The sequence below is a fragment of the Schistocerca cancellata genome, chromosome 9 (genome assembly GCF_023864275.1).
Source record: "Schistocerca cancellata isolate TAMUIC-IGC-003103 chromosome 9, iqSchCanc2.1, whole genome shotgun sequence".
Taxonomy (NCBI): Eukaryota; Metazoa; Arthropoda; class Insecta; order Orthoptera; family Acrididae; genus Schistocerca; species Schistocerca cancellata.
This window is the reverse complement of record NC_064634.1, coordinates 12,687,896-12,700,947: the sequence shown is the minus strand read 5'-3', so window position 1 is coordinate 12,700,947 and position 13,052 is coordinate 12,687,896. Positions and strand designations below refer to the sequence as shown.

General features: G+C 45.6%; 1 protein-coding gene across 1 annotated transcript in view; it reads right to left on the bottom strand.

Moving 5' to 3' along the window:
* Positions 1 to 13,052, bottom strand: part of LOC126101591 (carboxypeptidase N subunit 2) — a 213,005-nt gene that overhangs the window by 139,388 nt on the left and 60,565 nt on the right. Inside the window, exon 5 of the mRNA XM_049912270.1 lies at positions 7,575 to 7,646. Within this exon, the coding sequence (XP_049768227.1) occupies positions 7,575 to 7,646 (72 nt within the window). The remainder of the gene's footprint in view (positions 1 to 7,574; positions 7,647 to 13,052) is intronic.

The window sequence follows — 13,052 nt, the reverse complement described above, 5'->3', positions numbered from 1 at the left end:
CAACGGATCGCGTTCAGCAGCACTCCTTGTTATTTAGGCGTCACCCTTGATCGCACACTTACTTACAGACATCATGCAGACAGGGTCAGGGGCAAAACATCAACAAGAAACAACCTCCTGAGTAAGCTCACCTCCACAAAATGGGGTGCCGACCCACATACTTTACGTACGTCGGCACCTGCACTCTGCTACTCGGTTGCTGAATACGCTGCCCCAGTTTGGGAAAGATCAGCGCATGCGAAACGAGTGGATCCTCTGCTGAACGATGCCTGTCGCGTAATCACGGGATGCCTGAGACCCACCCCGGTTAGCCAACTGTATTTTCTTAGTGACACAGCTCCACCCAACATCAGACGAGCTATAGCAAGCGAAGCAGAGCGCCTCAGGCAGCTGCGCGACCAGCGCCATCCTCTCTTCGGACAAAACCCTCCACACACACGTCTAAAATCGAGACGGAGTTTCCTCACCTGAGTTCAACCGCTCGAAACCTAAAAAGCAAATTCCAGATTGTCAAAATGGCAAGCAACACTGCCTACGGGAGACCAGGCACCTCTAATCTCACCCAACGAACAATTGGCCTCTGGAAAAGAACTAAAGTGGCCATTATGGAGAACCCTCAACCGCCTACGAACTGGAGTGGGCAGATGCAACGTAAACACGTGTAGGCGGGACGGACACGTGCCAGTGCGGACAGACCCAAACAATGGACCACCTCCTGGAATGCAGCAACATGGGGGAAGGGTGCAGGAAAGAAGATCTGTCAAGCGCTACGGCAGTGGCAGTTAAATGCGCTGAATTTTGGAGGGACGTGATATGATATATATACTATGTTTGTCTTTATACTGTAATGGGACTCCCCATTTTCTGTTTGTTTTATTTATACATATGTGTATTGTATTTGTATTTGTCTGTATATGTAATATGTGGGTTGTCTATGGCTTGGACACAATTAAATAAATAAATAAAATCGTTAACAGCAAACTACATTAAAGAAAATATCTGTTGAGAGGCCGGACTCCGGAACAGGAACTGACAAGAGGTTCTCGATCTTACACCGTATGTTTCTCGAACTGCTCATTTCTGAGCCAAGAAGAAGTCCTTTGTAAATTGAAAAAGCTACTTCAGATTATAATGGAGCATATCACAAGCGAATGAAAATAAGCAAAGTAGACTAGCACTTATTACAGATACTCTTCCAGTCGTAAATACGGCAGCATCCAGTTTTTGGACAAGATCTCGACCGTGGGCTTTCCACGATGGCTTATCATCTATCTGAACACCTAGTAAAATGTCCGCCTCGATAGCTGAGTTGTCAGCGTGACGGATTGCCGTCCTACGGGCCCGGGTTCGATTCCCGGCTGTGTCGGGGATTTTCTCTGCTCTGGGACTGTCTTCATCATCATTTCATCCCCCTCCGGCGGCCGGACCTGCCCTGCAAGGGGCCTACCGGCCAATGACGCCAAACGCTCATTTCCACTTTACCTAAAAAAATGAACAAATCATGCTCATGCTCAATAACGATATTCACATTCGTGTAGTCAAAATGTCCTGTAGATGCCTTTTCATTCCCTGCCTAAGTACCGCAATCTACATTCGTTTGAAGCTGTTTACCGTATTCAAGCCTTGGTCTCCCTCTTCAATTTCCCCACCCCCCACACACAAACATAATTCCTTCCATTAGCAAATTGGCAATTATTTGATAGCTCAGAATCCAATCCTTCCTCTTCGTCAAGTTACGCCATAGATTTCTTTTTTGTCCAGTTTGATTCAGTACGACCTCATTCGTTACTCGACCTACCCATGAAACCTTCAGCATTCTTTCATAGCTTCACTTTGCAAAAGCATCTGTTCTGTTTTTGTCTGAAATGCTTATCGTCCACGTTTCCCTTGCATAGAAAGCTACACGCCAGGCAAATACTTTAAGAAAAGACTTTCTAAAAAATTTATACAATGCTGGAAACAATGCAATACCCTGAGCGACGAGATAACCTCATTGACAAGTGAGCTGGCATATAAGAGCATATAATAACAAATTCAGACCAAATGAAACTAATACCACAATAAAGGCTACCCGAAACAGTCGCATCGCATCAATACACATTGTACCTCCCTAGCGTCTGGCTGTAACGCTGGTGTGTGTTCTCGCATGCAAGCGATCGTAAACGTTCCGAATGTCATTCTGTACCCTGCGATCTGCTATCCCAAGCGTCCTGCGTCTTCTGTTCCAATCGGGCAATGGGTCTTGCAGGTTCAGGAGAACGAGTAAGTTGCCGCTTCAGCAAGTCCCACACGTGGCGACAGATGTAGTGACCTTATCGGCCAGGGCGGTTGCTGTACACAACACGAGCACGTTGCACCGCAGTAGTCATATGTGGACGTACACTGTCCTGCTGAAAAAACAGTTCACCTTCCTATCAAAGAAATGGCAGTAGCATGGCAATAACAGCTTGTGAAATTTAGTAGGCACTGGTAACTGTACCCTGCAGAAACACCAATGTTGGCCCCCAACAACTTGAAGCCTACGGCGGAATCTGTGTGTAGTGGGCGAATGCACTTTGGAATTGGCGTCTCACGAGGTCCTCGTTGGTCCATCACTCGCATACAGGCAGCACCTAGTCTCATCACTGAGGAGAATAGAACGCCGTTCCACTCTCCAGTCAACAGTTTGATGACACCAGAGCAGCCGTGGTTGGTGGTGTCAGGGTGTCACCAGTAGCTTGGCCAGAGGCACCCGCCATCTTACTCCTGCTGCAATCAGACGGTTCCCAATGGCCGCCTGATGGTACTTGGATGGCCACCGCTACACCACTACAACGTGCTGATCTTGACTTGAAGTGCGCCTGTGCTAAGTGAACGTCCAGAACCTGGTCTACAGGTGTGGGCACGTTCCAAAGACCGCTTTTAATGCAGCGACACACCACCGATACACTCCGTTGATAAGTGCATCCAACTTCGCGCAAGCCAACAGTCCGACCCCATTCAAATGTCTGAAGCTATTCAACAGGAGTACGAAGTCTTCGGTGGGGCTCGGTTGTACGCAAGAAGAAATGTCGCAAACTCTGTTCGCCTCTAAACTCATCACAGTCAGTGCCTGCAGCGTCGGAACAGAGGGAGCAGAGGCAGCCGTAGTGAGGGCCACCCGATCGCCGATGACCGTCTCAGCCGAATCACAGTCCCTCATTACAAACACATTGTACTCTGGTGCCACTGAACACAGTGCTTGAGTGTGTTGCATGTTTCCCGGCAGTATATTAAATACTAACACTCTTCTTCAAAAATGCTTTTCTATGTCTATACTTCATATTTTGCTGCCCATATAGCAAAAATCATCCACTACCTTTAGACTCTAATTTCCTAATATAGTTCACTCGGGATCGCCAGATATAATTCGACTAAATTCCCTTCCCCGTGTTTCATTTTTGTCGATGTCCACCTCATAATCTCTTTCCAAGATGTTGTTTACTACATTCAACTGCCCTTCGAAGTCCTTTGCCGTCTCTGACAAAATTAAAATCAGTGGCGAATTGTAAAAGTTGTTTCCTACTTCGCCACTAACTTTAAACAGAAGTCGGTCATTAATTCAAAATACGCTTGATCGCTTGTTGCAGAGACAGCAGAGTAACGCAGCACCTCATACATGTAACGGAAAGTATTACGAATGAATGGCGTAGCACAGAAAATATGCAGTTGAAAACGAGAATCGCCATGTGCAAAATACACTCGTGTCCAAAATTAAACCAACAAACCGCAATTGCCCAGTTCTGTGTCTAATTCACGATATAATCATACAGACTTTCAACAGATGTCCGTACGATAGTGTTCTGCAAGGAAGGTACCATTCCGGTCAACAGACACCCACACCAACTGTGGTGTCGGAGCACCTATCAAAAGAAATAGTGTTTTCCGGGTAGACCCTAATCAAATGCTTCAAATGGCTCTGAGCACTATGGGACTCAACTGCTGAGGTCATTAGTCCCCTAGAACTTAGAACTAGTTAAACCTAACTAACCTAAGGACATCACAAACATCCATGCCCGAGGCAGGATTCGAACCTGCGACCGTAGCGGTCTTGCGGTTCCAGACTGCAGCGCCTTTAACCGCACGGCCACTTCGGCCGGCTAGACCCTAATCCACAACTGCTGTATGGACACCACAGACGGTGCACTATGTCACAGAGAAGACGCCTACCAGACTCTCTATGGTGGAGGGTCATAGGAAGAATGGAAGCAGGACAGTCGCAAAATGATGTGGTCCAATGGCTTCATGTGAATCGTTCTGCTGTTCTCGGACGTCGCAGCAGTTTACAGAGACCGGAACTGTATCCCGATGACCAGGGCATGGCCGACCATTTGTGACATCAGGAAGAGGGGACCGAACGGTATCTTCTTAGTACTGCACGGCAACTGGCATCTGACCCAGCAGCATCCACTGGACGTGTCGCATCGAGACAAACGGTGTACAGAAGGCTTTGGCAGAGTGGCCTTTGCTGTCGGAGATGTGCTGCACTATGACGCGTCTTCATAGAAGGGAACGTCTAGAATGGAGTCGTCAACATATTACCTGAACAGTCGAACAGTGAGCCAATGTTCTTTTCACAGGCGAGTCCCGGTTTGGACTGGAGACTGATTCTCGACGGAATTCGCATTTGGAGGGACGTGGAACTCGATTTCGGGGCCCAAATACTGTGGAAAGAGGCCGATGTTGAGGACATCCATAATGGTATGGGGCAGGCATTAAGTTAATCACATGAACACATCTTCACTAAATTGTACGGGTAGATCGGCAATGTTCAACTGCTATCAGGTATCGTGACGAGATGTTGTAGAGCCAGATTTCGCATTGATGGACGATAGACCTCGGGGGTGGTTGATGTTTCCTTGGAAACGGAAGATATTGTACCGATGCCGTGGCCTCCCGATTTGAATCCCACAGACCCTGTCTGGGATGCAGGGATGGACGGGTTGCATCACGTCAGCGTCCGCCAGTCACTCTCCAACACTTCAGCTCTGGAGGAGGAACGGGCGTTATTGCGTCAACGTGAGATTGACGACATCATTCACGGCGTGCACCGTCGTTGTCGTGCCTGCATTGCTCCCATGCCGAGTGCATTAGCCAGCTGTCAGAATATGTGTGCAAATCTGTTACGTTGGAAAGCGCGAAGAACATTTTTGTCTACCGTTCTACACGTTGTAGTTGTTGACATCTCAGTGTTCTTTAAATTGCTTCTACTTTACTATCACCTGTGTAAACCGTTCGGTGGCAAAATAAATGCAGCCTTGCAAAATTTGTTGCTTTAATTTTGGACACCAGTGTATAAATAAAAAGGAAGTCGTGACTGCCAGCAGAAAGTTATTTCACTAACAAAAGCAATACTTATAACAATGTTAATAATGTAAGAACAATAATTAAATAGATACTGTTTTGAAAATGGCTGTTATTCAGTAACTGTATACTACTTCCAATATAAGATTAAACAGCCAACCGGTTGCACATAAACTTTAGGCACATTGGCCTATGTTTCGACACCTACTAGACGTGTCTTCATCAGAATGGACAGTTGCTAAATCGTAAAACGACATTGGTAAAAGGGAATAGTCAGAATTTAAAGCAGCTATGGTCAACTCAAAAGTAAAACAAAACGTTGTAGCTTTTGCCACGTGTACCCAGCTAGGAACAACATCAGACTGTTCGTTCTGATATAGAAACCCCTAGTAGGAGTGGAAACGTAGGTCAGTGTACCTAACGTTCATGTGCAACCGGTTGGCAGTTTAATCTTATACTGAAATTAAATATATGAAATAAGATAAAATCTTACATTCGTGCCAACTACATACACTACTGGCCATTAAAAGTGCTACACCAATAAGAAATGCAGATGATAAACGGGTATTCATTGGACAAATATATTATACCAGAACTGAAAGTGATTACATTTTCACGCAATTTGGGTGCATAGATCCAGAGAAATCAGTACCCAGAACAACCACCTCTGCCCGTAATAGCGGCCTTGATATGCCTAGGCATTGAGTCAAACAGAGCTTGGATGGCGTGTACAGGTACAGGTGCCCATACAGCTTCAATACGATACCACAGTTCATCAAGAGTAGTGACTGGCGCATTGTGAGGAGCCAATTGCTCGGCGACCATTTACCAGACGTTTTCAATTGGTGAGAGATCTGGAGAATGTGCTGGCCAGAGCAGCAGTCGAACATTTTCTGTATCCAGAAAGGCGCGTACAGGACCTGCAACATGCGATCGTGCATTATCCAGCTGAAATGTAGGGTTTCGCAGGGATCGAATGAAAGGTAGAACCACGGGTCATAACACATCTGAAATGTAACGTCCACTGTTCAAAGTGCCGTCAATGCGAACAAAATGCGACCATCATGATGCTGTAAACAGAACCTGGATTCATCCGAAAAAATGACGTTATGCCATTCGTGCACCCAGGTTCGTCGTTGAGTACACCATCGCAGGCGCTCCTGTCTGTGATGCAGCATCAAGGGTAACCGCAGTCATGGTCTCCCAGCTGATAGTCCACGCTGCTGCAAACGTCGTCGAACTGTTCGTGCAGATGTTTGTTGTCTTGCAAACGTCCCCATCTGTTGACTCAGGGATCGAGACGTGGCTGCACGATCTGTTACAGCCATGCGGATAAGATACCTGTCATCTCGACTGCTAGTGATACGAGGCCGTTGGGATCCAACACGGCGTTCCGTATTACCCTCATGAACCCACCGATTTCATATTCTGCTAACAGTCATTGGATCTCGACCAACGCGGGCAGCAATGTCGCGATACGATAAACCACAATCGCGATAGGCTACAATCCGACCTTTATGAAAGTCGGAAACGTGATGGTACGCATTTCTCCTCCTTACACGAGGCATCACAACAACGTTTCACCAGGCAACGCCGGTCAACTGCTGTTTGTGTATGAGAAATCGGTTGGAAACTTTCCTCGTGTCACCACGTTGCAGGTGTCGCCACCGGCGCCTACCTTGTGTGAATGCTCTGGAAAGCTAATCATTTGCATACCGCAGTATCTTCTTCCTGTCGGTTAAATTTTGCGTCTGTAGCACGTCATCTTCGTGGTGTAGCAATTTTAATGGCCAGTAGTGTAATAAGACTTCGTTTCTAAACTTAAACTTTACTGTCCTTGAATTCTATCCTGGCCTCGGTGAAACTGGAAGAACAGCTCCCCGTGTACCTGAATTACAGATTTCTCTTTATAAATGGAAATTAATGATTTTGTGCGATTCAGGAGAAGTCGCGTCACTGCTTCACCTGGGGTGGCCAGTTCTTTTGTTTCGTCATACGCAGTATAAATGAAAATTTTGTAGCACACACAAGTTATTGCGCACTAACTGAGTCATGCTATACCAGCGACATATAGCATATCAAACCCAGTTATAACAGTTATGCGGGAGATAGAAGGAGAATGAAAACAACTGACAAACATATGTGTTCAGTGTATTGCGTAACCTGAATCTCTGCATTTTGTTGTAGGAGCGGACAGGAGTCCACTTGGGCCTGCGCCTCCGTGCAGAAACGACTGCCTGAGAGGTACTTACAGAGTCTCCAGGTGGACGAGCTTGCTGAACAGTCTCTCGGAGAGCTCCACCAGGCGGTTCCTGTTCAGCCTCCTGTCACAAGGCGAGAGAGAGCGTGTTAGTGCCTCGTGCTGTGACGCACGCTATGAAGAAGAGCAAACAGCTTGCGCCCTCTGCAGCGAGTTAATATCAGACGCTTGTAGCTCAGCCTTCCATTAGGCCTCCACAAATTTATATTTATGGACAACAGATTACAGGACCTTAGGAATCAAAGACAGTTTCTTGGAGTTGGAAGAGGGGTGAAATTAGAACGTATTGGAAATAATGGAGTTTTCAGAAGTGTGGCAGGAAAGCGGAGTCAGTGCAGAATTAAAATCTTGATACACGTTTACGTACATGTCAATAAAGGGGAGATATTCGGATACAGACTTAAGTTTAAAAACAGTATTAAAGATATTCATTAAATCTCAAACAAAATAGCAAGATTTCTTTAGGAATAAACCAAGTCTATTTGCTTTTAGGAAGCTTTAATTGTCGGGTGCTATTAATAGTGTTCCATAGATTTCGTGTTTGTTTTGAATACAGTCAGAGAGAGTCCCTTTAGTCAGCCATAGTCAGTGTCAGTGTCGTCGTAACTGCCGCATGCTTCACGTCTGCTGTGCAGCGAGCTACCTTAATTTAAGTATTAACTGTATTTTTCTTACTTGTCACTTCTTCCGTGTGTATTTGCTTTTAGGAAGCTTAAATTGTCGGGTGCTATTAATAGTGTTCAATAGATTTCGTGTTTGTTTTGAATATAGTCAGAGAGAGACCCTTTAGTCAACCATAGTGCCAGTAGTGCTAGTGTTTGTTTTCAATACAGTCCAGAGACAGGTAGTGCAATTTTCATTGTTTTCTACGAGAAGTGGCTAGCAACCCCAGTTTAGTGAATAAACAGCCGCCTTTAGTGAATTAGCAGTCTAGTTAAAGGTTGAACAACTCTCTTCAGTAAATTGATTCCTTAGAATGGATAGGATGTGTGACTGCTGTGTACGGACGCAGGAGGAGCTGGCCACTGTTCGCGAACAGCTGAGCGTGTTGATGGCCGCGGTCAGCCGTCTTCAGGCTGCTGCCTCGGAGTGTAGCGGCAGTGGGGAGTCTGGTGCGTCGCAGGGTACACCCCAGGTGTTACATGCTTCACACACTGTCCCTGCTGTCGAGACATCTTCGCGGGTACCGGGCGCGGTTGGGCCACCCTCTCCCCAAGGGGAGTGGCGGGTTCAGCAGCGTTCGCGGCGCACGAGGCGGAGGGTCAATGTGGAGGCTGGCCGTGTGGCATCGCCCGCTCTGCCTGTGAGTGGACATGTGGCTGCTCCTCCAGCAAGGTCCGAGCAGGCACACGGGGGGAGGGGTTTATTAGTTATTGGGAGCTCCAACGTTAGGCGGGTGATGGAGCCCCTTAGGGAAATAGCGGAAAGGTCGGGGAAGAAGGCCAGTGTTCACTCTGTCTGCTTGCCGGGGGGCCTCATCCGAGATGTGGAGGAGGCCCTACCGGCGGCGATAGAGAGCACTGGGTGCACCCGACTGCAAATTGTTGCTCATGTCGGCACCAATGACTCCTGCCGTCTGGGTTCAGAGGTCATCCTCAGTTCGTACAGGCGGTTGGCGGAATTGGTGAAGGCGGAAAGCCTCGCTCGCGGGGTGGAATCAGAGCTAACAATTTGTAGTATCGTTCCCAGAACCGATCGCGGTCCTCTGGTTTGGAGCCGAGTGGAAGGCTTAAACCAGAGACTCAGACGATTCTGCGGAGATCTGGGGTGCAAATTTCTCGACCTCCGCTATCGGGTGGAGAAATGTAGGGTCCCCCTGAATAGGTCAGGCGTGCACTACACGCCGGAAGCGGCTACAAGGGTAGCGGAGTACGTGTGGAGTGCACATGGGGGTTTTTTAGGTTAGAGAATCCCCTCCCTAGGCCTGACAAGACGCCTCCTGAGACGCGGCAAGGTAGGAGTAGGCAAAATGCAACAGGGAATAACAATATTAATGTGCTAATAGTAAACTGCAGGAGCGTCTATAGAAAGGTCCCAGAACTGCTCTCATTAATAAACGGTCACAATGCCCATATAGTACTAGGGACAGAAAGTTGGCTGAAACCAGACGTAAACAGTAATGAAATCCTAAACTCAGATTGGAATGTATACCGTAGAGACAGGCTGAACAGTGAAGGGGGAGGCGTGTTTATAGCGATAAGAAGTGCAATAGTATCGAAGGAAATTGACGGAGATCCGAAATGTGAAATGATTTGGGTGAAGGTCACGGTTAAAGCAGGCTCAGACATGGTAATTGGATGTCTCTATAGGTCCCCTGGCTCAACAGCTGTTGTGGCTGAGCACCTGAAGGATAATTTGGAAAATATTTCGAGTAGATTTCCCCACCATGTTATAGTTCTGGGTGGAGATTTTAATTTGCCAGATATAGACTGGGAGACTCAAACGTTCATAACGGGTGGCAGGGACAAAGAATCCTGTGAAATTTTTTTAAGTGCTTTATCTGAAAACTACCTTGAGCAGTTAAACAGAGAACCGACTCGTGGGGATAACATATTAGACCTTCTGGTGACAAACAGACCCGAACTATTTGAAAAAGTTAACGCAGAACAGGGAATCAGCGATCATAAAGCGGTTACGGCATCGATGATTTCAGCCGTAAATAGGAATATTAAAAAGGGTAGGAAGATTTTTCTGTTTAGAAAAAGTGACAAAAAGCAGATTTCAGAGTACCTGTTGGCTCAACACAAAAGTTTTGTCTCAAGTACAGATAGTGTTGAGGATCAGTGGACAAAGTTCAAAACCGTCGTACATTATGCGTTAGATGAGTATGTGCCAAGCAAGATCGTAAGAGATGGAAAAGATCCACAGTGGTACAACAACCGAGTTAGAAAGCTGCTGCGGAAGCAAAGGGAACTTCACAGCAAACATAAACGTAGCCAAAGCCTTGCAGACAAACAAAAATTACGCGAAGCGAAATGTAGTGTGAGGAGGGCTATGCGAGAGGCGTTCAATGAATTCGAAAGTAAAGTTCTATGTACTGACTTGGCAGAAAATCCTAAGAAATTTTGGTCTTACATCAAAGCGGTAGGTGGATCAAAACAAAATGTCCAGACACTCTGTGACCGAGATGGTACTGAAACAGAGGATGACAGACTAAAGGCCGAAATACTAAATGTCTTTTTCCAAAGTTGTTTCACACAGGAAGATTGCACTGTAGTTCCTTCTCTAGATTGTCGCACAGATGACAAAATGGTAGATATCGAAATAGACGACAGAGGGATAGAGAAACAATTAAAATCGCTCAAAAGAGGAAAGGCCTCTGGACCTGATGGGATACCAGTTCAATTTTACACAGAGTACGCGAAGGAACTTGCCCCCCTTCTTGCAGCGGTGTACCGTAGGTCTCTAGAAGAGCGAGAAGAGCGTAGCGTTCCAAAGGATTGGAAAAGGGCACAGGTCATCCCCGTTTTCAAGGAGGGACGTCGAACAGATGTGCAGAACTATAGACCTATATCTCTAACGTCGATCAGTTGTAGAATTTTGGAACACGTATTGTGTTCGAGTATAATGACTTTTCTGGAGACTAGAAATCTACTCTGTAGGAATCAGCATGCGTTTCGAAAAAGACGGTCATGTGAAACCCAGCTCGCGCTATTCGTCCACGAGACTCAGAGGGCCATAGACACGGGTTCACAGGTAGATGCCGTGTTTCTTGACTTCCGCAAGGCGTTCGATACAGTTCCCCACAGTCGTTTAATGAACAAAGTAAGAGCATATGGACTATCAGACCAATTGTGTGATTGGATTGAGGAGTTCCTGGATAACAGGACGCAGCATGTTATTCTCAATGGAGAGAAGTCTTCCGAAGTAAGAGTGATTTCAGGTGTGCCGCAGGGGAGTATCATAGGACCGTTGCTATTCACAATATACATAAATGACCTGGTGGATGACATCGGAAGTTCACTGAGGCTTTTTGCAGATGATGCTGTGGTGTACCGAGAGGTTGTAACAATGGAAAATTGTACTGAAATACAGAAGGATCTGCAGCGAATTGACGCATGGTGCAGGGAATGGCAATTGAATCTCAATGTAGACAAGTGTAATGTGCTGCGAATATACAGAAAGATAGATCCTTTATCATTTAGCTACAAAATAGCAGATCAGCAACTGGAAGCAGTTAATACCATAAATTATCTGGGAGTACGCATTAGGAGTGATTTAAAATGGAATGATCATATAATGTTGATCGTCGGTAAAGCAGATGCCAGACTGAGATTCATTGGAAGAATCCTAAGGAAATGCAATCCGAAAACAAAGGAAGTAGGTTACAGTACGCTTGTTCGCCCACTGCTTGAATACTGCTCAGCAGTGTGGGATCCGTACCAGATAGGGTTGATAGAAGAGATAGAGAAGATCCAACGGAGAGCAGCGCGCTTCGTTACAGGATCATTTAGTAATCGCGAAAGCGTTACGGAGATGATAGATAAACTCCAGTGGAAGACTCTGCAGGAGAGACGCTCAGTAGCTCGGTACGGGCTTTTATTGAAGTTTCGAGAACATACCTTCACCGAAGAGTCAAGCAGTATATTGCTCCCTCCTACGTATATCTCGCGAAGAGACCATGAGGATAAAATCAGAGAGATTAGAGCCCACACAGAGGCATACCGACAATCCTTCTTTCCACGAACACTACGAGACTGGAATAGAAGGGAGAACCGATAGAGGTACTGAAGGTACCCTCCGCCACACACCGTCAGGTGGCTTGCGGAGTATGGATGTAGATGTAGATGTCTACGTTACAAAATGTTCACATTCTGATAGAGAGAACGAATATCTTCACAAATATTTCCACACACTAATAAATGCCAACGAATTCCACTGCACGGTAGTGACAGGAAATTTTATACTCAAGTACGCCAAGAGTTAGAGAAAAATTGTTCAGTGGGAAACTACAGATTTGATACTAGAAATGACAGGGCTCAAGCATTAGAAGAGTCTGTCGACAACAGTATGTTTGTTGGCAACACGTTATTGCATATGAAACCAATGTAAAATGGACTTGGTAAGAGTCACAACTAATTAAGAATATTTTTTAATTAATGAAGAATTATGTAACATATTAAACCACTGCAGAATTTCAGTTTATAATATACGTATAAGATACAGACTGTGGAAAAAAACAAAAACTTATAAGTCAGGAAGCCATAACCATAGATAATGACATTTTATTTAGCATTATGGATGTATGCTAGAACAAATTAAGCAACGAGTTTAGCATCTTAGAAAGTGAAGGGTACACAGGTACAGACGAAAGAAATATTATTTTAAAAAGATATTTAAGGAAACAGTTAAATCTGTTACAAGTAATAAAAAAGAAAGGAAACAAAACACAACATCTCAAATGCAAGAAGAAAAGTATTAAAGGGAAGGCGATATTTTGAAGCCAACAGTAACAGCAACACAAAGAATG